This window comes from Musa acuminata, chromosome BXJ1-1 (assembly GCF_036884655.1).
Source record: "Musa acuminata AAA Group cultivar baxijiao chromosome BXJ1-1, Cavendish_Baxijiao_AAA, whole genome shotgun sequence".
NCBI classification, from domain to species: Eukaryota; Viridiplantae; Streptophyta; class Magnoliopsida; order Zingiberales; family Musaceae; genus Musa; species Musa acuminata.
The window spans coordinates 18721136-18744965 of NC_088327.1; the positions used below are offsets into that span (position 1 = coordinate 18721136).

Consider the following 23830-nt stretch of genomic DNA (forward strand, 5'->3'; position numbering starts at 1 on the left):
TTTTTATAAATCAATATCGTTTACTGTGATTATTTCGTTTTGCTATTGGACTTAACCAAATAAACCATGATATGTCACTTAACTTACTTGATGTTTACAACTTGAGTTTTATTATGTACAATTCCTTTATGTTTATTATTATATATCTTTTGTCATGATTTAAAAATTGATGTAAAGGAAAAAAGAATTATAATATTATATTCTTCTCTTCTTTTTTACAATAACAAAAGGTGAGAAAGTATTACTAGCTTGCACATCGTAAAGAAAAGCAAAATTACTAAACTTGCATTTCTCAAGAGAAGCAAAGAATTACTAGCTTGTATATCTCAACAGAAAAACAAAAATTGCTAGTTTGTACATCTCAAAAGAAGCAAAATTGCTCAACTTACACATCTCTAAAACTTGCTAGTTTGCATATTCTAAAGTGATTTAAAACTTACATGTTTCAAAGAACTTGATAGTTGCACTTTTTGCCTTTTTATTGATGAGAAAAGGGGAGAAATGATAATGATTTGAATCATGCATGGTATGATGTATCTTGATATGTTTTGAAATTATGATAAGTTGAAATTATGCATGCAATACTCAAGTACATGCATTGATGTGAAAGTCATGGTTTCAAAGGTTATCGTTCTTTTTGAATGAAAGTTTATTTTCTTTTAATATGATATATTGATAGGAAGAGTTTGATTTAAACTCCATCATCAATTAGTTGTTATCATCAAACAGGGGGAGATTGTTGAATTTTAGATTTTGATGATGAAATTAATTGATAAAGTTATGATCTAATATGTATTTGAGTGACACAGAACTAACCTCGATCAAGGAAAGATAATTCAATTAAAAGTAAGAAGAATCAGACGTTGGGCCAGAGTAGAACATTTCAGAAGATTGGACGTCGGGCTGGAGGAATAGTCGACGTGTCAAAAGGACTTCGTGCCATGAGTTCGGGCATCGGGCCGAAGGATCGAACAGCGGTTGTCGGAGTACCACCCGCAGCCGCTGTTGTTACTGTGGTGCGTATGCTGCCCGGTGTAGCCGCTTGTTGAAACATGTTTGCTATAGCGATTGCATGCAATGCTGTTGTTGTAATCGATGCGGCTACTATCGGCAACGGTGCTGCACAGCCACTGTCGTTGCCTTGCGATCACGAAAGACCACTATACAAAGAATCTCACATCGCCTGCAAACAGGTGACATGACAAACCAGGTAGGAAGATAGATTGAGAATATACATAGATCATTCAAGTATCGTAAATTAAAAAATAACGTATCTAAGGTATTTAATTACAAGAAACTAGACTTTGATATCAATTATAAGTATAAATCTATAATATGCCATATGTAACGTGAAAAAGCTTTCATACTATGATTGAAATCAAATAACAATAGATCAGATTTATGATGTGTACCTTTCGATGTCATTTGGAAAGAACTTTATTAGATCCGTAAGGGCATCATCTTCAGATTCGAAGAATCATTGTCGATTTGCAAGGAGAACTAGACTCTTCTTCTCCTCTCTTCCTATTTTTTCATAGGACCACTTAGATTAATGAATTAGAGATAGGAATGATGAGAGAGAAATCGTAATTTTTCATTGTTGCATACCCACTGTGTAATCACATTTTGTATCCTATATTTCATACATCGTTCCATTCTTAGAGATCCTGTATATATAGGGGCAAGAGCAAAATTCCTCACATCAAAGATATCTCCTAAGGAATTCTAGTTGAGACTTTGTCAACCTCTTTAGAGGGTGGGCTAGGTTGGCGGAAGGGCTCAGGTTCGACTCTATCGAGCAGCCATGGCGTGTGCGACCCCATACTTCTCGAAAAGCATGTTGGGACCTTAGATGATTTCTGCACAGCCAAGGTGGTAATGTCGATATGGGGATGCCAATGCTAAGGAAAGGAAAGGAAAGGAAAGGGCATTCGGAGTCCGAGGTATCCACTGAGGTGTCTACACATCCCTATTTGATTGACGCTGCAAATTCTTCCCCTTCTTGAATCTAAAACCAAACGATGAGATATTACGTGAGTAAAGCACCATCAAAATTCTCTTTTTACTCTTTCATAAATACAGAACTTAAAATACCAAGAGAAATTAGTTGATTCATGGTGCTCCCAACCAACATTCACGTAATGTTTTTTCGAAAGAACAATATAATCATGGCCTTGACATTTAAGAATATCAGCTTCATACTTAGAAGTTCATAAATGTCAATTGTAGCGGTAACAATCGTTTCCTATTCATGATTATATAGAATATGTGGTTTTGGTTATTAACAATTTAACCATCGAAGAATTGAAAAAAAAAAAAAAGTGTACAATTTAAGTGAAAAAAAAAAAATTCGAACAGTGAAGCATTTCTGCACCGGCAATCTATCTAAGATATCTGTGTATCTATCTATCTATCTATCTATCTATCTATCTATCAGTAGATGCCTGTTTTGAGCTAAAGAACCGTTTTGTTCTCATCCCAAATCCAAGCTTTCTGGAGAAGATGCTCCATGCACTCTTTGACCTCTCTAGCTTCTGAATCTCTTCTCTTATGCTTGAGCATTCCTTCTCGAGATCAGAAACCCTGGATCTCATCTCTTCGAAGCTCAGACTCTGTACATCTTCTTGAGTGATCTCCGCTTGGTTAAGCCCACTACTGCTCTTAGGTAGCATGCGAGCATGAGAGTTTTCCACATTGTCAGAGGAAAAAAACCAGCCGGTGATGGTGGTTCTCAGACGAAGTTGCTCGAAGAAGAGCACCTGAACGATTACTCGAAGTGGTAGCCTCTCGTTCTGTGCAGCGTGTGTGCAAGCCTCCAGTGAGAGCTTCTGGCAGTTCATAAGCCGACAAAGCTGCTCCCGCTCGGAGTCTGTGAGCCATGGGTGAGACTGAAATGGACCAAGTGTAAGATTATGAACATGAAACAAATCAAATGTAATATTAGCAATAATGAGAAATATTGGAAGTTCAACGGGTGATAGGGAAAAATCAAAATTGTACTGATCTAACGATCAGGATATCAAGCACTTACAGTAAACTTACATGACGAGCATTAAACCATAAACATGGAGGCTACAAGTTGATAATCAAAATCTGATTGTTTTTTTTTTTTATGAAAAGAATACTGATAGAACATATTAGCATCAGCTTAACCTGTTGTTTATTCCTCTAGTGACTGGGAGAGGATATTATATTGCATAGTTTTCCTTTTTTATTTCTCCTTTACTTTGGAGAGATAGCAGATTTGATATAAATTGCAATGACTTTAATATATCTAGAACAAATTGTTACTAACGGGATTGAGAGAGACCAGAGTTGCAAGCCGTAGCAAGATTAGATCAGATTAGATTAGATGTTAGGATAGTCTGATTGTTAGAGAAATCCAAGATGACCAATTTCTACCATCTATACATGTTTTCCTAGCACAATCAGTTATATTTTTATGTACAAATAATTTCTATGATCACCCTAGCTATCCATATGCAGATGCAGTTTATTTTGCTTTCAAGCGGTTTCAGATAGACAATCTGAGGTTCCTAGGAAAAGTTACTGCCTAAGACATTTCCAACAAAACATAAAAAATATACACTTATCATATGCCACATAGTAGGAGTTATGGAAGGTAACCTCTTGTTTGATGAAAGGATCATTCAAAGGACAAGAACTTGAAATCAAATGTGACGGGTAAAATTCTGCCAGAGTCCATGATTAATTTTTTCAAAGACACAACAACCACAGGTGAATAATCTACATATGCTACAAACCAAAAATTTAAGTAGCTTTTTTGTGCAGATGTGCATGTCGATGCAAAACTGAATCTTCAGCAAGCGCAACTGGTAGAGAGTACTGCAAAATAATGTAAAATTAAATATTACCTTCAAATATATATCAATAGCATGATAGATTCCATCAGTTGATTGTCTGGCATAGTCAGGGATGAGTGCTGCCAAAGACTGGAACTTAGGGAGCTTCAAGTTAACATCAGAAGCTACTTCTGCAAGGTACCCATCCATGAGTTTTGCTACCATGGTCACTGGTGTCAGTGCAACAGCGTTAGCCATCAACTCCCCCTCATCCACAATGCCAGGTGATGTTATATCTTCTGGTTGATTAAAAGAAACAAAGCGATCAAGGATTCGTTGCATGCAGTCTATGTCATATAGAGTTTCAATTGAGTAGCCCAAATTTGGTATTAGGATATCCTCCAGTTCAGCATCCTCTAGTTGCTCTGCCACCCTCCTTTCTAAATTTTCCCTGCAGGAAGGACTGGCATGTATGATCATGGCCATTTGGAGCAAACCGAGCAGAAACTTTGATGAAGCGACACCCCTTTCCATGGGCAGAAGTTCTACTATCTCTTCAAGTAGAACCCTCTGATCACTTTCTGATTGGATTGCAGTGGAGTTGGTACAGCTAAAGCAATCAGCACTGTCTTGGAAGCCTGACTGCCTACTCAACCCTGGCAGACTCATCTTTGCATAGTGCATCAGAGATCCAGCAATGTTGTCTGGCTTCATGCCTTTTGACTTCATAGCCAGTATTAGCCTTCTATAGGTCGGCAGGTCAAGGAAAGCAACATCTTTATACCACCAATCAGCACCTGGTGATCTAGACTTTCCACCTGGACCAATTCCATTCCACAGAATGGTGCCTCCAAGGTTCTTTGTGTTGGCTTGTCCAATCATGGGCCAACCAAACAGGGTTGGATCAACAGATGCTTTGGCTGCCAGTGAATTGATACATCTTGTAACAATATGGAGCTCTTCTGCATAAGGAAGAATGTCCTTGCATGTTTGAAGAGCCTTCATCGAGTCATTCCAGTCTCCCAGAACTTCTTCGAGAAAATTTTCAGTTTGCATGATAAGATTTCCTTCTCCATGATCTTCGGTCATCTGGAGGTACTCAGAAGCACAACGGATAGCAACCACATTCAGAGCATTCAGCTCTATCTTCACATCATAACAGAACTTTGCAACCAGCTCAAAAGCCTTGGCACCGCCAGGGATGTCATGAAGCTCAAGAATGCAATCCTTTCCATCATTGTTGTGGAATTCACTAATCATTTTTTGCAGTATCCCACTCCTAGTAATCAATGGGAACTGAAAAACAGTATGATAAACATCAGACTTGTTGATTTCAAATTTGAGGTGTTAGTGAAAGTTCAGTGCAAAAATTAAGCAAAATAAATGTCTTTGCAAAACTACCCTCAAGCCACCTCAGCCTCTCCAGCTCATATCATCTTCACTGCCTCTCTGTCTCTCCCTCATCTCTCTAACATTTCTTCACTTCGAACTATTTGTTTCTTTCTACCTGTCACTTCTTACTGTCCATCATAATCGCAGTTTTTTGACCAAGAATACATCTTGTTTAGAGAGCAAAGGTTTTCTCATGTAGCAATGGTACAAATAAATAAAACACCTAAGAACCTTGTGGACATACCATATCTCACCTCAAATACTTCAATAATAACTCAAAGTTGCATTGCTAGATGATCAGTAATCCTTTACGGCCAAATGAATGATCACACAACAACCGTGAAGGTGTCCATCATAATCACAGTTGAAGCCTCATTCAAGACAGCCAAATAAGGGCCTTCAACTCCCTATCCTCTTTCCCTCCCCCTTCCAGTTCTTTCTCCCTATCTTGCCTTTTCTCTACTCTGCCTTTATTTTTTCTCTCTCCCTCCCACTTACATTGTGTGGTCACAATAGCAGCTGTCATTAAAAATCTTTATATCTAGAAGATTCATAAAATAAAATAATCATTGATAAGTTATGCTGAACTCAAATTGTGAGGATCGATATGCCAAGCTTCTTGTTGAGTAGCATGTATGTGGAGTTGACAAACAATGCTGTCAAGCATAACATTCACCTCAAACTAGATTCAGTGATGGGTAATGAACGAATATTGAAAACTTACAAGAAAATACAGAGAAAAACTGTGCTTGCAGATTTATCACTTCAAGTCAGGGTTCTCTAGGCAAATATTGACAAGTGCCACATAAGTTGACATTTCACTGCTGAATATTTGCCTCTAAAATTTCAAAACAAGATAATTCAGTAAATACAATTTAGTAGTGGTGACAGTATATCAAATAGGAACTTCAAAAAGTTGGCTAATTCTGAAAACAGCAATGGTACTTGTTGACAGGAGTGAACTTAACAGCAAGTTTTATCATGAAGGAAAAGAAAACTGTTCGAGGAGAAACACAGTATAAATCAAAGCTGTTTTAATCTTTCAAATTTCAATTTGTTGTTGATATCATCTGGAAAGCAACAATTTGTGAGACAGTGATATAAGGATATCTCACAGGAGTGTGAAACCTCATTGAATATTGCAGTTCAAACTCAAAATCCTTGAGAGAAGATGGAAACCATGGTAGTAGGTGAATTACTCATAGATCACTTATCTGTGATCAGAGAACCAAACTGAAAAGGTCATCAAAACTAATATACAAGCAATTAGATGTACTTCTCATAGTTTACAATTACCTTTCAAGGGTAAGGCTGAATAAATTGACCCTAGTACCAAGCAGCATGTATCAGTCCGATGGTGAACTGGGTTGCACACTGCCTCGAAGTGGTCCGCTGGTGGGACAGGGTTGTCCTCCTTTTTGACACAAAAGATGCCTCCTATCCCCTTTTACACTCACAAGAGGTCTCTTGGGGTCTCCTTTGATCTGTAAATTAGGCAAATCCGAAGCTTAATCTTTACATAGTGACAGCTTGGTTCACCTACTTTAGGGCTTGATCTAGAAGAAAGTAGCCTTAATCCTTGTGGATTGCAGCATGATCCGCTGCCATTTCACCTTGATCCTTGCATATGGAGGCTTGATCCACAAGGATCAAGCTTTGGATTTTGCAAATTTAGTTTAGATATGTTCTGATTCAGCCCATATCCAAATGAATCAAGGCCAGATCTATATGGATTAGGCTAGATCCCTTTGAATCTAGGCTAGATCCATTGATTTGGGTGTAGCTTAGATCTTAATGGATCTAGCCAAAATTTGTTTTGATAGCTTACATCTTAACGGATCTAATCTGGATCTTTGTGGATCTATTGTAGATCCATCCTAGATTTTTGTGGATCAAACCTTATTTGTCACAAATTAGTTCTTTAACTGTTATAGATATCTGATAAGTCAACATTTGGTCGTCATTAGTGCGACTCCGTAGGCTCACGAGGAATTGTCCGCTTTAAGCGTGCCCATATAGTTTTGCCCTTTCGAGGGTCATGAGTCCCAAAAGGTGCCTCTAAGGGTAAGGGTGACTCGATGGACTTATAAACTCTTGGTTCCTCTACTCTGCAACTAATGTGAGACTAAATATCCTTATCAGTACTCCCCCGTAGAGGAGCTAAGAGCTCATGCCCTCCTTCTAGCACTAATCCAATAAGTCAACATTTGATCGTCATTGGTGTGACCCCGTAGGCTCACGAGGAATCGTCCGCTTTAGGCGTGCCTATATGGTTTTGCCCTTTCAGGGCTCGTGAGCCTCAAAAGGCACCTATAAGGATAAGGATGCTCATGAGTCCCAAAAAGGTAAAACTGTGCGGGTACACCCAAAGCAGATAATTCCTCGCGAGCCTATAGGGTCGCATCAATGACGACCAAATGTTGACATATTCGATTGATGCTAGAAGGAGGGTCATGAGCCCTTAACTCCCCTATAGGAGATCACTGATAAGGACATTTAGCCCCACGTTGGTTGAGGAGTAAAAGAATCAAGAGCTTATAAGCTCGTCAGGTCACCCTTACCCTTAGAGGTGCTTTTTGGAGCTCACGAGTCCTGAAAGGATAAAACCATATGGACATGCCTAAAGCGAATAATTCCTTATGAGCCAACGGGGTCGCACCAATGACAATCTAATGTTGACTTAATAATATCAAAGTTCCAATTTGGCATGATAGCACACCCTTTTATTATCAGATAACCAACATCATTGACACTGCATTTGTTGTTAGTACATTGCATCACTCACCTAAAGTACCATTTAGCCGAAGGATCTCCTGATTTAGCAAAATGCACAAAAGTATCCTTCTGTAGAACTAGCTTATTTAATGATTTCAAATTCAAAACTTATATGAATGTTGTGACTAGAACCAGATTTTCAAGATATTCATTGGGTGCATTCTTTGAGAATATCGTGATGTCGTGTCAGTATCATATGGATTGTGGTTGTAGAACCAACCCGTATAATTTGTCTTTTGTTGATCCAAGTCAAATCTATTGACTAAACTGAGTATTAATTGATATTAATTTTTATTTAGGTGAGTGTTGGCTACAATTCGCAAGGTCAACACCAAATTTAGAGGGATAGCAATATGGGTGCTATCACAAGTCATATCATTTAGCGCATAATTGGTCAATATTCACATTAATTGATACAAAAATTCACAATCGGCCCCTACACTGATGAACGGAAAAGCCAATATGCATCTACTACAATATGCATCTAAGGCTATGTTGCACTGACAATGATAAGAAAATAGCAGAACCCAAGGTGGATCCATTCGATTTACATCTCTATCATAATTACACAATATGATTTACAACTAATGATAGTGGTCAGAGTGGCTAAATCTTATGTTTGCTTACGTATAGATAGGTGATGCATGGTCACCTAGGATAAGGACTATGGTGCATCGGTATCCACACAACATGTTTATAAGAGGGAAAGGGAAAGTCTATCATGATTCATATAAAGATATGGGAAGGAACCTACTGAAACTGAGTGAAACAATAGTTCCTTCTATTCTTAACCTTCCTAGTATCTTGGATATCATGACCAGCACATATATGGTAATAGTTGGTCATTCTTTTCGAAGTCAAATGCATCTTATAATACACAATAATATTATGGTGATGAGAGTCATAGCTCAAGCACATTATGTCTTATGGAGGAGTATTTGTCACAATCCTACTTGCATGTGAAGGTTCCTACCACATGGATGGTTCATGATGATCAGAGGACTACTACCATATTAATGCATTAATGGCAATACTGTTTAGGAGTATAAAAAATCATGGAAGTAGTTTTATACTAGGGCCCTGCAGATGTGTTGTATTGATCTACAGTATCATCACAACAAGAATTCCGACTAACCCACCATTGAATCACGTAATTAGTTTTGGTGATAGAAGCAAGTATATAATTTTCTTATACAGTCATTTGTTATGCAAAATTGCTTAAATGACTGTTCACTTGTTTGTGTGTTATAATATATTCTTTAAACTCTATCATTATTTGTTTTCCATTGCATGTTTCAGTACAACATACCATGGTTTGCAGTACCGGTCCGTACCACCCGGTACTGGCGGTACGTACCGGTCCGCCAGACTTCCGGTATGCGGACCATATGTTACCGTTTCGACACTGTAGCAGTACTGTAGCAGTGTAGCACTGCTACAGTGCTCGGCACGCCTGAATATACCGCTCGGTACACCCAGGTGTACCGAGCGGTATACCGTACCGTACCGGTACCGAGCCCAGGTCGAAACTCCGGTACGGTACGGTATTGCGAACCTTGCAACATACATTGTTTTATAGTCTTGGACTAATTAAATTATATGAATTTGAACATTCTTAGGAGGAAAAATATGATTTTTTTTTTTTTTTTTTTTTTTTTTTTTTTTTGCATTTCAGATGATCAAACTAGGTCTGTGCCAGTGTACCACATGTTCGTCCAACCTGCACATGACAATCCAACCATGGACCAACACAAGTCCAGTACCCAATATGTCAAATCTTGCCCACAATTATAGTGAGCACTCTAAGCAGCTTAGTTAACCTAAAGGTATAACTCTTTTAAATGCTAAGTTTTTGTTCGGTCTTGTGCAGGATCATGAAAGGCTCCTTTCTATTCATTTCAACTTGTAGTCCATGAATGAAAGAAAGATTTAGAAAGGCATACGTCGTGACATAGGATTGAGAGAAAAAAGACATACCTTGTGGAGCTGAAAGGACATATCTTCTACCTCAATTATGACATCACTTGTCAGTTCACTCTTACATATCCTGTTGGATAGGGAAAAATACTCAGCTCTGATAACCGAAATAAAAAGTATTAACCATCTACTCTAGAAGCAAAGATTTGTGATTAAAATTATTAACAAGAGCATACTACAGCTACTGGTACTAGACATTTATTTGCTGGCAATGTGGTCTAGGATTTGAAGTCCGGATTCACCAGTAATTATTTTGGAGATTTGAAACTTAGTAAAGCATTGTGGGTTTCATACATCAGAAACATTTAAGTGTTAATTTACTCATGAAAATAGACAATTCTAGGACCCAGAATGGAGAGAGTTTTACCCATAGGCTTGTCTGAACTGTATCTTGCTAAGAAACCAATATCGAGGTGTAATTATTGATAAATCAAGATTATCTGGATGTTTTATGGAAACTATACAGTAGAAAGATTTTCTAAATGTTAATCAATATCTTTCATGCACAGGTTTAAAAGTTATTAACTGGTTCATTTGACAAGTAATGGCCATCATGAGAGAGTTAGTCTAGGCAAGAAAAAACAAAAGAGAAATAATAGCAGGATCCCTAATTTCTAGTTTTATCCCTTTTTTATTATTTTTGTAGTGATTCACAGCGGCTTAGGTAGATACACCATTCAATATTTCTATAGCATACTGGTTCAATAGCTTGTCAAAATCAGTATTTGACCCGAAAGTATTCAAAATTTGGTAGCAAGGATCAGAACAGGATGCACTGCCACAGAAGAAAGAAAACAGAAATAGGGACCATCACACATAACGACAATACAAGATTTATGAGGTTCCTTTATTAGGTTCACAACCAGGTACAAGGATGATAAGGAGCTAAAATGTACATAACCTTTCTAATATATCTCTCTCAAGAATAGCACCTCTCATAAACCACAAACATAAAAGATGGAGAAGACAGCCTATGACCAGAAACTGAGAGGGCCAAGGGAAGTTCGGTGGTCGTATTCGAATTAAATTGGCATTTCAATGGTCATTATTCACCGAGAAAAATTATCTAGCCAATGCTTCAAGATTTCCAGGACACGAGTAACAGCACTAGATTTATTCAGGTCCTTTTACCTCTTCCAGCTTAGCTATCTTTCCACATAATGCTTCCAAAGCCGAGGCCCAAAATATAAGCATGGACATGTAGGCTTTCTCATTCATTCACGTAATTGACCGCTTGTCGCTTGCAGAAATGCTCAGAAACCAAGCCACCAATCAAATATTTAAATCTCAGGAAGATGCAAAATTTTTCATTCCTACAAATCAAGGGCCCAAATTTGCATCTAATCCTCCTCAAGATATCACAAAAGAAAAGAAAAAGAAGAAGAAAATAAGCAGAAATATCAGCGAAGGAAAAATAATCATGAGCGCATTCATCTGCTAACAGGTACCCGGGGAACATAACCAAAAAGTTTCAGATACCTAAATGAGTCAATATCCCAAATCCCATAGAAATAAGTTTATTAGCCTAAAAAACCCCATTTTCGATCGGATAACTCGTTCGAGTAATCATAAAAAGTGGCAGGAGAGGATCAGAACCTATGATGAACATGAATGACAATGTAATCAACTAATGTAACAAGTATGAGGAGAGAGAGAGAGAGAGAGAGCGGGGGGCCGGGGGGATTGCTGCTTGTGTACCATGTTTGGCCTTCGAGATAGAATACGTCTGCTTTAGACCCCAGAAAGATCGAAGTCATTTCCTTCACCCTTTGTGCCACAGCTCTACTGCCTCTTCAACAGCATCATGATGCTCTCTCTATTTACGTCCTGACAGAGAAGGACACGATGCGATGGGGGAGAGGCTGCTTCCTGCCTGCTGTTACCCACGTAAAAGAACACGCACCGGATCAATTAGAAGTGGGAAAGGAAACGACGTTCTTGGGCCTTCTTTTCCCCTACAATTCTAAGCGTGTCCGGGTCAAGGGGAGGAAGAGGACAACCCATCCAAGATTTATCACCATCTTATAAAGAATCTGCAGAAGCATTACCTGTTAGCCATTAGATTTCATCTCGAGATTAAGGGCTAATTATATATTACCTTGATAGTTAATTATTTTTAATATTTTAATTTTTATATTTTAAAAATATATATATTAAGTTTTTATACTTACGAAAGTAAAACATTTAATTCGTTTATTCGTTTTCGTCACATACAAATATCATAAAAAAAGAAAAGATTAAACAATTGAATAGTATTAACTCACTTTATTTCTCAATAAAATATTTCACTTGTGATTTTTTTTCGGGTGAGAATAGCACCATAAAATTACATTATTAATCCTAATTTAGTATCATTTTTTGCACGTGACAATATATACGATATTTTCATTAACAGATTAAATATTTTTTATTTTTATAAATATAAAAATCCTAATATAATATTTTAAAAATATAAAAATTAATATGTTAAAAATAACTAACTACATAGAATAATACATATATATATATACATATACATATATATATATATATACATATACATATATATATATATATACATATACATATATATATATATATATATGTATGTATATATATATATATATGTATATATATATATACATATATTTATTTATTTATTTATTTATTTATTTATATTTATATTTATATTTATATTTATCTCCAAGGGGAAGATCTCGCTCGGTACCAACCAAACCAGTGGCCCCCAGGACCAAGCAAACCCAGAGACGAAGACGCAGATGAAGAGCACCACGAAGATTGCGTAGGGCTTGGATGCGTCTCCTTGTCCGCTCGTCCCGAACTTGATTCCGATCAGTGTCCCCACGACGATCTAAATCACGGTGGCGATGCTGCGCATAAGTAAAGATGTACTAAACAGACATGTGGATAGGGTTAGTGCTGCATTACCTGAGCGATGATCATCTGCACGCCTCCCTCAAGAAAGAGAACGCGTCGGCCGATCCGGTCGACGGTGAGGATCGAAACAACTGTGGCAAAGGCGTTCACCATGCCGGTTATGACGGCGGCCATGAGGGAGGCGTCGTCACCGAAGCCGATGGTCTTGAAGAGCACGGGCGCGTAGAACATGACCATGTTGATCCCGGTGAGCTGCTGGAACATGGGTATGAGGAAGGACATGACGAGCTGAGGCCTGTCTTTCCTGTTCGACAAGGTGGACCATTGATGCTGATAGAAATTAAGCGAAGAAGATAGAAAGATAGAAATCGTAGAAGAAACTATGAAATGTATAAGATATAATTGCCTAATACATTTTGATAGTGAATTCTTGACAGCCATTTATACACATTCAGCATGGAGGATTTTTCTCAACTACTGAGAGATTTCCTCAACTGCTTTGAGGAAATCTTATCTGCTTATCATGCCCCCGCAAGATTGAGCTTCCATCAAGGATGCCGATCTTGGACCGATGAGATGAAAATAGTTTACGGGCGAGAGGTTTGTGAGTGAGTCGGCTAGTTGATCTGCTGTATGTACATGAGAAACTCGGAGTTGATGTCTGGCAACTTGATCTCGCACAAAATGGAAGTCGATGGCTATGTGTTTCATGCGGGAATGGAACACTGGATTGGCACATAAATAAGTAGCTCTAATATTATCACAATATATTGTAGGAATAACCGTGGAGTTGACGTTGAGTTCCTTGAGCAAATTTGTGACCCAATTGAGTTCAGCAGCGGCGGTGGCGACGGCACGGTATTCAGCTTCAGTTGTAGATCGTGCAACCGTCTTTTGTTTTTTAGAACTCCAACTGATTGGAGTAGCTCCAAGGAAGACAATGTATCCGGACGTAGATGTTCTATCATCAAAGTTCCCTGCCCAATCAGCATCAGCAAAGGCATGGAGATGGAGTGAAGTATTTTTGCGAAGAAAAATGCCATGATTAAGAGTCCCTTTAAGATACCGCAAAATTCGTTTGACCGCAGACCAATGTGTAGTAGATGGTCGATGCATGAATTGCGATAACTTATTGACGGCAAATGAAATATCTGGACGGGTGAGAGCCAAGGACTTGTCGATACTGAGTCGAATCTGTAGCAGGACTTCCATCACATAATTTAAGTGATTCACTGGTAGAGAGAGGAGTTGTAACCTCTTTCGCATCCTGCATGTTTACCTTTGATAATAAATCTTGAATATACTTTCTTTGTGATAGGAAGAGACCTGAAGATGTAAATGTTGCTTCCACTCCCAGAAAGTAGCTTAAAGTTCCTAGATCTTTGAGGGAGAATCGATCGGCCAAGTGCTTTAGAAATGCCTGAGTCTTCAAAGGATCATTTCCTGTGACAATAATATCATCCACATATACTAAAAGATATATTATGCTTCTATTGTGCTGGCAAATGAATAACGAGGTATCAGACTTTGAATTGATGAAGCCAATTGAGGTCAAAAATGAGCCAAGCTCGTTATACCAAGCCCTTGGAGCTTGACGAAGTCCATAAATAGCTTTTTGAAGTTTGCAGACATGCCTCGGATATTGAGGATGAACGAAACCAGGAGGTTGTTGCATAAAGACATCTTCAGTAAGTGACCCCTGTAAAAAGGCATTGTTAACATCCAATTGTCGTATGTGCCAGCCCTTTGAGATAGCCAAACTCAGGATAAGACGGATTGTTGTGGGTTTAACAACGGGACTAAATGTCTCTGTGAAGTCGACACCAGGTCGTTGATGAAACCCTTTGGCGACTAGACGTGCTTTGTATCTGGCAACGGATCCGTCTGGGTTCCGCTTAATTCGAAAGACCCATTTACACCCGATGATATTTTGTGTGTGATGAAAGGGTACTAAGGTCCATGTAGAGTTATGGAGGAGAGCATCATATTCGTCACACATGGCTTTACGCCAGTGAGAAGATTTTTGAGCTTGAGTGATTGTAGTGGGTTCACTGGCCTCAGTGGAGGAATTTGTTATAGCATGTAAGTCAAGGACTTGACGTGGTTTGAAAATACCACTTTTGGAGCGTGTTGTCATTGGATGTCTAGGGGGGGTGGAAGTGGTAGATTGTGTTGGTGGTATAGCCGAGAGCGAGTCACTGTCATGGACCGGGTCAACCGTCGGCACAACAATGTCACTAGATCTAGGAGAAGGTAAAGCCAGTGGCAATGTTGCCGAGGGTATGACTTCATTAATAGGGGAAACTTGTGAGGAAGGGAGTAGAGGAATAGAGGGAGTGAGAAGCTGTTGAACTGGAGTAATAGTAGTATGTGAATCTTGAGAGCAAGGACTGGACGGTGTCATTGGAGCCACTACGAAGAAGTTCCGGGAGTTACGAAGGAAGCTTCGGAGGTTCGTGTGATGAGATCGGAGGGATATTCCAGTGATGTATGTTTATCGGAGTAGTTTGCATGGTAGGATTATTTTGAAAAGGAAAGACAGACTCCTCAAAGATAACATGACGTGATATAAAGACCTTTTTAGTTTGGGGTTCATAGCATCGAAAAGCATTATGTTCAAGAGAGTAGCCTATAAAAGTGCAAGGCTTAGATCGTGGTGTTAGCTTATGTGACGCATAGGGACGGAGCCATGGATAACATAAACAGCCAAAAACTCTGAGTTTATGAAGGTTTGGAAGTTTGTGGAATAATTTTTCAAATGGTGACTGGTATTGTAAGACTGGAGTGAGCATACGATTAATGAGATAAACTACAGTTTGAAAAGCTACTGACCAAAAAGATGGTGGCATGGATGCTTGATGTAGAAGGGAGAGACCAGTTTCAACGATATGCCGATGTTTGCGTTCGGCAGAACCAACCAATTGGGGAGTATGTGGGGGTGACTTGAGGTGTTGTATACCACAAGCAGAGAGACAGGATGTGAGGGCTTGATATTCGCCTCCACCATCAGAGTAAACTGTTTTAATGGAAGATTGAAAAAAATTCTCGACCAACTTTCGAAAGTTGGTAAATACAGTAGAAACATCAGACTTATGATGGAGAGGATATAACCATGTGTACTTAGTAAAATAATCTACAAAAATGACATAAAAACGAAACTTATCAAAAGAAGGAATTGGGGCAGGGCCCCCACACGTCGGTATAAATGATTTCAAATGGTTTAGAGCAAGAAATGGAGGTTGTCCCAAAAGGCAGTTTATGACTTTTATTGCAAAGACAAGCATCACAATGATTAATAGTGCTATTGATTTTCAAGGTAGGAAGAGAATAACGAGAAAGTAATTTTTGCTGAATAAAAGGGGAGGGATGACCAAGACGACGATGTCATACATCAACCGGAGCTGCGATTGAGGAGTGAGCAGTAGGAAGGGTAATTTGTGAAGTGGATGGCCACTCATAAATGTTGTCTTTGTTCTGGCCCTGGACCAAGGATGCCCCCGTGCTCAAATCCTTGACAAGAAAAAAGTTAGGAAAGAATTCAATTGATGTATTATTTTGTTTACAGAATTGAGAAACGGAAATGAGGTTTCTTTTAATGTTAGGTGCACACAAAACATCATCGAGTGTAAAGGTTGTGGTAAGTGAACTAAGCGTTGAGGAACCAGAATGAGTAATAGGAATTCTTTTACCGTCACCGATGATGATATCTTCATTTCCATCATAGTTGTTGTGGATGGACAAGTTTTGAAGATCAGAGGTGATGTGATGAGAGGCGCCCGAATCCACAATCCAATTAGGTTGAGTAGGAGTTGGAGTAGCCATGAAATTCGCTTGAGGCCACTGTGATGGAGTAGGGAGTCTGGGACGAGACCGACAGACTTTCGCGGAGTGTCCAACTTTATCACATAGTTGGCGAACAACTAGTTGGCGGCCTGTGAAGTCAGGACGCGACGGCTGAGTATTATGAAAGTTACCACCTTGATATGGGTAAGGAGGGTTTGGTCTAGGCCCCATAAGGCTAGGAGGCAGCTTAGCCAAATCGTTGTTGACGTGCTTATTGTACTGGTTGCTCTTCCTCTTGGATTTTTGATTGACCTGAGCTGTAATAGGTGGTCCGGGCAACTTATCATCACGCTTCAAGTACATCTCATAATCGATCAACTTATCATAAAGTTCTTCGAATGATATTGGTGAGTCACGTGCCCGAAGTGCTGCTGTCAGTTCTTTGTACTCGCCTCCTAAGCCATTGAGGGTATGGATTAGGACTTCTTCATCGCTGAGAGAATGACCTATCAAAGCTAAATCATCGATGATAACTTTGATATTTTGTAGATAATCAGCAATAGTACTTCCCTCTTGTTTCATTTTCATCAGATTGGAGAGAAGTCCGAACATGCGAGTACGCGAGCGATTTGCCAAAGTTGTTTGTAATTTGCACCATGCTTCTGCAGCAGTCGTACATGAGGATATCAGCGGGGCAATGGATCCAGCAACGGAAGCTTGAATAGCTTGGAGGATGAGGCGATCTTGACGTAACCATAGTTGGTGGGCTGGATTTGGCACTGGATTGGGTTCGCCTAGGATGTTGATCATTTCAGGTGGACACTAGAGAGAGCCATCAACGTAACCTAAGAGATCATAGCCAAATAAAAGATTAGAAAGTTGTGCCCGCCAAGATGCGTAGTTGTCGCCTTTGGATAATTTGAAGGGAATGAGTGCTGCAGCATTGATGGTGATAAGACTTTGAGAAGTGCTCAGAGTCCCTGCAGAAATAGGGACAGGAATATCGGAAGAGGAAAATCAAGACATCCCAGATATTTTGTGGCGGGTCAAGTGATCTTTATAGAAGATGTAAAGATATAGGAGGAATGGAGGAGGAGAAAAACAGATCGATGCGCTGCAGAGTAGGCTGCAGCGCGATGAACTGCAGAGTAGGCTGCAGTGCGATGAACTGCAGAGAAGGCTGCAGCGTGATGAACTGCAGTGATGGGCGAGCAATCTGCAGCAAGAAAGGCAGCGATGGCTGTGGCGGGAGGTAAATGATGAAGACGTCAGATGTAGAAGAGTAGCTGTATGCAATGCCGAAGAGGGCTGCTGCTTCTTCCAGAGGCACTGGTAGGCTGCAGCGATTCAGAGTGCAGGAGAGATTGTTACAGCGAGGTGGAAGAAATCTCTACAGCTTGCAGCGATTTCTGCAGCGATGCTGGAGAAATCTGCAAGGTTGGAGATAGTTGCAGTAATGCAGTATTGGAGTTTGGTGGCCGGAAGAGCAGCGGAGTTTTCAGCGGAAGACTTCGGTTGGCAAGGGAGCAGCAGCCGGCGGTAGAAACAAAGGCCGTGACTGTGCTTCCTTTAGGATCTGATATTAGCAGCCGCAAGTGCTGTAGTAGGCTGCAGCGAATGGCTACGGCTGAGGGGCGGAGGCGTCGCCACGAGAGGGATGGTTGGACTCCGGAGAAGAGGGCTTGCTCTAGGCAAACTGCTCTGATACCATGATAGAAATTAAGCGAAGAAGATAGAAAGATAGAAATTGTAGAAGAAACTATGAAATGTATAAGATATAATTGCCTAATACATTTTGATAGTGAGTTCTTGACAGCCATTTATACACATTCAGCATGGAGGATTTTTCTCAACTACCGAGAGATTTCCTCAACTGCCTTGAGGAAATCTTATCTGCTTATCAGATGCTTGACGACCTTCGATGCGTCACTGGCAGCCACCAGATCGTCGTACTCCTCGACGTCGCTGGACCCGCGGATCCTGCGTAGCATGGTCTTAGGCTTCTCGGTCTGGCCGCGATCGACGAGAGAGTTGGCGGTGTCGTGGAGAATAAGAGCCCCGAGGGTTGATGATGATGGCTGGCACGGCGGCGAGGCCCAGCCCGACGCGCCACCCCCACCCGCCGCTGATCTTGGAGGTGCCGTAGTTTATAATGTTGGCTATGAGGATGCCGATGGTGATCATAAGTTGAAAACCAATGTTGAGCATGCCACGGAGCCTCGCCGGAGCCATCTCGGAAAGATACAGCGGCACCGACTGTTCCATCAAAAGGGTTACACGGGTTTCCGTTCGATGATCGACTCATGCGTGCATCATACAAACATAGGATATATGATTGATGAGTCATTACCTGGTTGGCGAATCCGACGCCAATACCAAGAAGGATGCGGCCGATGATAAGCATGGCGATGTTCATGGCAGAACCACTAATGGCCGCACCGGCGAGGAAGGTTGCTCCGCCGCCTAACATGGAGTTCCTCCTCCCGAACGCCCTCGTCACCGAAGAGGCGAAGAAGGACGCAATCAGCGCAGCCAAGTAGAGCGACGACGTGAACAACTTCAGCGTCTGGCTATCGAACTTGCAGTACTGGTTGGTGACCGTCTCCTGCTTCTGCTTCGTATAAACGGCCAGGGAAGAACTTCTCTAAGAAAGAATCCATGGCCGTCACCCCACCTGTTCCATAAAGAAACAGAAACGCAGAACAGTGAAGAACATAATCTTGATCATGATCGATGAAAGGTCAAATATCATATGAAGCAAAGATTACCAGAGATTCCGATATCGTATCCGAAGATAAGACCCCCGGAGGAGGCCGCAAGGCACGTAAAGAAGACGAACAGGGTCATCTTTCCCGCGAAGTCCTTGACTACACCTGCTACTGCAACTGCACCGCCCGCCATGGATCTAAATCTCTCCTTTCTTCTTCTACAATCACGAGAAGTTTTGAGGACGCAGAAGATGTAGGCAGATATATATATATATATATATAGAGTTTCTTTGCCGATGGCAACCTCTCTCTCTACAAAAGACAGTTATCTGAAAAGAAATAAATTAAAAATAAGATTTTAAATGAAAAGAAATATCAGCTGATAATATATTTGAAGTCATGGTTGGGACTCAACCGTATCTTTTTCTGGACAACAAGTTTCAAAGTAGAGAAAGATAAATGGTATACGTAGCTACATCAGACGAAAATACGTATCCAAACTCCACTTTCACCTCAAATCAGTTTTAAGCCTATTTGGTGATCATTTTTGGAATATTAAAGGGCAAATTTATGTATAAATATATATACAAAATGAAAATAATTTTCATAGGTATTCTTCGTCTGACACGAATATTTAACATATCTTTGTTGGATGCCCACAGGAGTAGACATTATTAATACACCTTCTTATATGAAAGATAATATATTCTAACTTAATTTAGTTATCCAGAGTTAGTTAGCAGTGGTTGAACGTTTTAAATGAATCTACGTAAGAAAGGTTTTATTATTTATATTAATATTAGAGGTTTTAAAGAAATGCATGGTGACAGCCCTCTATACAAAAATACGGTGTAATAGTTTATATCTTAAACTTTCGCAAAATTCTTTTTTTTTTATTTTCTTCGTTAAAATCCAGATTTATGGCCACTCTTCCGAGAGAGGGATTGTAAAGTATCTTTTCGAGTATTCGAGGATTAGGGGTATTCATGTTTTATCGATGTATCTAATCGAATCGATTCAAAATTGATTAATCTGAAATTAGTTTGATTTGGTGAATCAATTCGATTTTACTAAACCGAAATAGAACATAATAAATTTATGAAATCGGCTCTTGTTATTTATGAAAATATGACATTGAAATTGGGTCAACATTCCATTTAATTAAACATTTTGAACCGGTTAAGGTTAATGTTGTAAATTCGATCGGGCTCGTATTTTTTAAGTTAAAATTATTTCGATTAATCGAACAAAAAAAAAAAGCACTCCTCATTAAGATGGAGTTATCGATAAACCAACTTAATTTCAATTTGGTTGGATTTAGACACCCCTACTAGGAATAATCAAGATCCTAATGAATGATGATTATGTTAACTTAGAATGTAAAAAAACTATGTATTGCTCTGCTCATCAGACCACAAAATCCTCCTCAACTCAACAAACATAACTTGCCCTCATAGTCGAGACGTACAAAAAAAAATTGCAAGGGAAATATTACAGTTTAGACTACGTCATGGAGGATAGTCTTCTTTATTCAAGGCTCTACTAGCTAGAACTACATCATCCACCTCTATTACAAGCTCGTTATTCCTGCTGCTTTTCCAAGGATAAGTCCTTCGATCGCCGCAACTGCTTCGTTCGTCATTGCATTTGCATCCAGCGATTCCACAAACACACACACACTCTCTCTCTCTCTCTCTCTCTCTCTCTCTCTCTCGCTATATATCTTAAAATGAAGCTAGCAGCACCCTCTTGTGAATCTTTATAAAAAACAATAATTAGAATTCCATGATCTATCATCATGTCATAGATCTTTGTAATATCAGCAATCTTTCGAAACACTGATTATGAGCCTTCCAAATCATAGGCCATAAGCAATGGTGGATCTTTTAAACACTCATTATTTGTTTATATGTTTGTTATGGTAGCCCTTATGTATTCATTGAGGGAACTAAGTCAATCAATGTTGTAGATTAAAAGCAGCTGAAATGGGCTTAAACATATGATAACACGATCATGTTTATATTGTTCATTACTGTTAAAGCTAGTCCCAGGAAATTTACTAAAGAATAATTTGACAATCCAAAAAAAAACAATAAAGCAGCAATAATAAAAGTAACAAGAACATCAGATTTACGTAGTTCGATCAATTGAGAGCAAATCACTACTATAAAAGATGGACTATTACAAATGCCTTAGGAAGATGTTCCTATGCCATAAAACATAAAACTACTAAACAAGAAAAACTTAAAGCAAACAATTAGGTTTTTTTGTGATACATCTGACTTCAAAACACAGACCCTTATTTATAGTTTAAATAGAATATACCAAACTTGATTTTCCTAACAAAGAAGCATCAATTTATTTATAGTTTAAATAGAATATACCAAACTTGATTTTCCTAACAAAGAAGCATCAATATAAACAATGTTGACAATTACAAATACATGGGGGACTACGTGGAACTTGTCAAACTAACAATTACAAATAAATTCTGACAAAGAAGCATCAATATAATAATACTGAATGTGAAAGTAAGCAGGCTTCAAGTCGATACTAGTATCAAAAAGTATTGACAGTCATCACTAACAAAAAACCTTTTGTATGATTCCCATTCCTAATAACATACCACAAACATATATTAAAATAATACAATACTTTCATGAAAATGCTTCCAAAAAATCGACTGTAGTTTTCAGATCAATTTTGAGTCCAAAGAGAAACCTTACCGAATACCTGTAGCATTAGTAAAACAGGCTTATGTTTAGCTTGCAAAGCATAAGCCATAGCATTTATAATCACTAATACTGAGACCACATCCTGCTTAGGTTCAATAATTATGCAATTTAATACCCACGTCTAGAGAACAATTCTAATTGGTTTCTCAATGGATTTTTGCTAACATTTTTAACACCCACATCATATTGAAGGCATGAACAGTGGAAGCTAACAAAGTTGAGTTTATTAGTGTAACTTCCTAGCTTTAGAAAAAATGTATCGGTCTATCTATTTATTCTATTGCTAAGTTGTTCTTTGAATTCATCATTAGCACCAGCAGGCATCATATGTAGAGCAACTAAAGCACCAAGATATCTAAATGACCCTCTTTAATATTGAAAAGGTTGTAGAGATCAAAAACTTCTTATCTCTAGAGGTGGCACAAGGGAAAAAGATTTTATATTTTCTCACATCTATCTTCTGATTCATGAGATTTTCAAAATAGATTGAGGATTTTAGCAATAGTAGCATTTGTTAGCTGGAAAGATATAGTGATCCGCATACACAAATGAGACATATGCTATTGGTTTCTAAATTTAAGAGGATTTAGACTTTCCATAGTAGTGACATTGTTAAGCATATAGGATAAACATTATACTGCAATAATATATAAGGGAATAAAAGAAAGGGTAGAAATACATGATTTAATCTAGTTATTCATCTTACAAGGGAAATAGCGAGATTAAGAATATTATCAATGAAATTCTAAGATAATCTATCATATGTCAAGTTTACTTAACACATAAGTATTTTGCCATGGGTTTTAATAACTAATGTATAATTTCTCAACAAATTATAATATTATCATAAATGTTACGTCCTGAAATGAAAGTAGATTGCTGTTGGCATAAAAGATGGTTTAATTCTATTAGCTAATAATTTAGTTAACATTTTGTAATTTATATTGTACGGAGGATATCACATTCAAGGAAAAAAAATAAGGTGAGTTTTGGTTAAATGTATTTTCATGAAAGAACTAAACGTATGATTACGAATAATATTCCAGTATGACTTTTAAAACACAATAGAATATCCATTAGGTCCAGAACTCTTACCAATACCTAAAGACCTAACAATTTCCTAGATCTCATTTTTAGATAAAAGGTCTAGCTAATATATAAGACATATTGTCCCACCAAATAGATCCTCATATCTCATCTTCAGATGAAAGGTCTACACACACATTAAGATCCTTCCTAAAGCTAATATGAGAAATATTATCCCACCAAATCTCATTCAAATTATAAGTGAAATTTTTAGTCCATAAACATTTGAAATGATCAACAAAAGTGGAGACAATGAGTTGAGGGGAAGAACTTTGAATGTTTTCTATCACAATCTCTCTAATTAAGTTATGTCTCATTCTCTTGGTGATCATAGTATGGTAATAATTGAAGGTTTTTTTGATCACCATCATTGAGTCATTTAGTTTTGGCTTGAACACATCATTTTAAATTAATTAAATTTAGAAAGATTTGAAATTCATTACTAAGGCAGGTCAAATAATCTTTCTTATCAAAAGTTATAGAGAAGACATAACTTTGGTTTCAGGATCTTGGATTAAGGACTTAACTTTAGAGAAGTGGACATCAAGTTTCCCTAGGCAACACCAATTCAACTCGGAGAGGGCACCACTACCTAGATTTTTCAGGTTAGTAGATAAGTCATTCATGGTTGAGTTATCAATGTAAGTGTCATCTAATGATGTAGTGCAAGTTCTCACACATAGTAATGCACCTA

General features: G+C 38.6%; 1 protein-coding gene and 1 pseudogene across 2 annotated transcripts; both read right to left on the reverse strand.

Moving 5' to 3' along the window:
- Positions 1-2101: 2101 nt before the first annotated feature.
- LOC103974690 (BTB/POZ domain-containing protein At5g03250-like) lies at positions 2102-11919 on the reverse strand. 2 transcript variants are annotated; one of them, XM_018821896.2, is made up of 5 exons: positions 11646-11715; positions 9948-10017; positions 5920-6033; positions 3876-5099; positions 2103-2888 (listed from the first exon to the last, which is right to left on the reverse strand). In XM_018821896.2, the coding sequence occupies exons 4-5, from the start codon at positions 5061-5063 to the stop codon at positions 2427-2429; spliced, it is 1650 nt and encodes a 549-aa protein (XP_018677441.2). In that variant the 5' UTR covers positions 5064-5099; positions 5920-6033; positions 9948-10017; positions 11646-11715; the 3' UTR covers positions 2103-2426. The 2 variants fall into 2 exon arrangements, with proteins under 2 accessions (XP_009387839.2, XP_018677441.2); XM_009389564.3 differs by lacking the exon at positions 5920-6033 and having other exon boundaries at positions 2102-2888; positions 11646-11919.
- Positions 11920-18281: 6362 nt separating this feature from the next.
- Positions 18282-19522, reverse strand: LOC135587373 (sugar transport protein MST3-like; annotated as a pseudogene).
- Positions 19523-23830: the final 4308 nt, after the last annotated feature.

Excerpts from the sequence above, each read along its gene's own strand:
- LOC103974690 (XM_009389564.3), bottom strand. The coding sequence starts at position 11,704 with ATGACTTCGATCTTTCTGGGGTCTAAAGCAGACGTATTCTATCTCGAA. Across the intron at positions 10,018-11,645 it reads TATCTCGAAGGCCAAACATG|GATATGTAAGAGTGAACTGA; the intron begins GTACACAAGCAG and ends CCTATCCAACAG. Across the intron at positions 5,100-9,947 it reads TGTCCTTTCAGCTCCACAAG|TTCCCATTGATTACTAGGAG; the intron begins GTATGTCTTTTT and ends ACTGTTTTTCAG.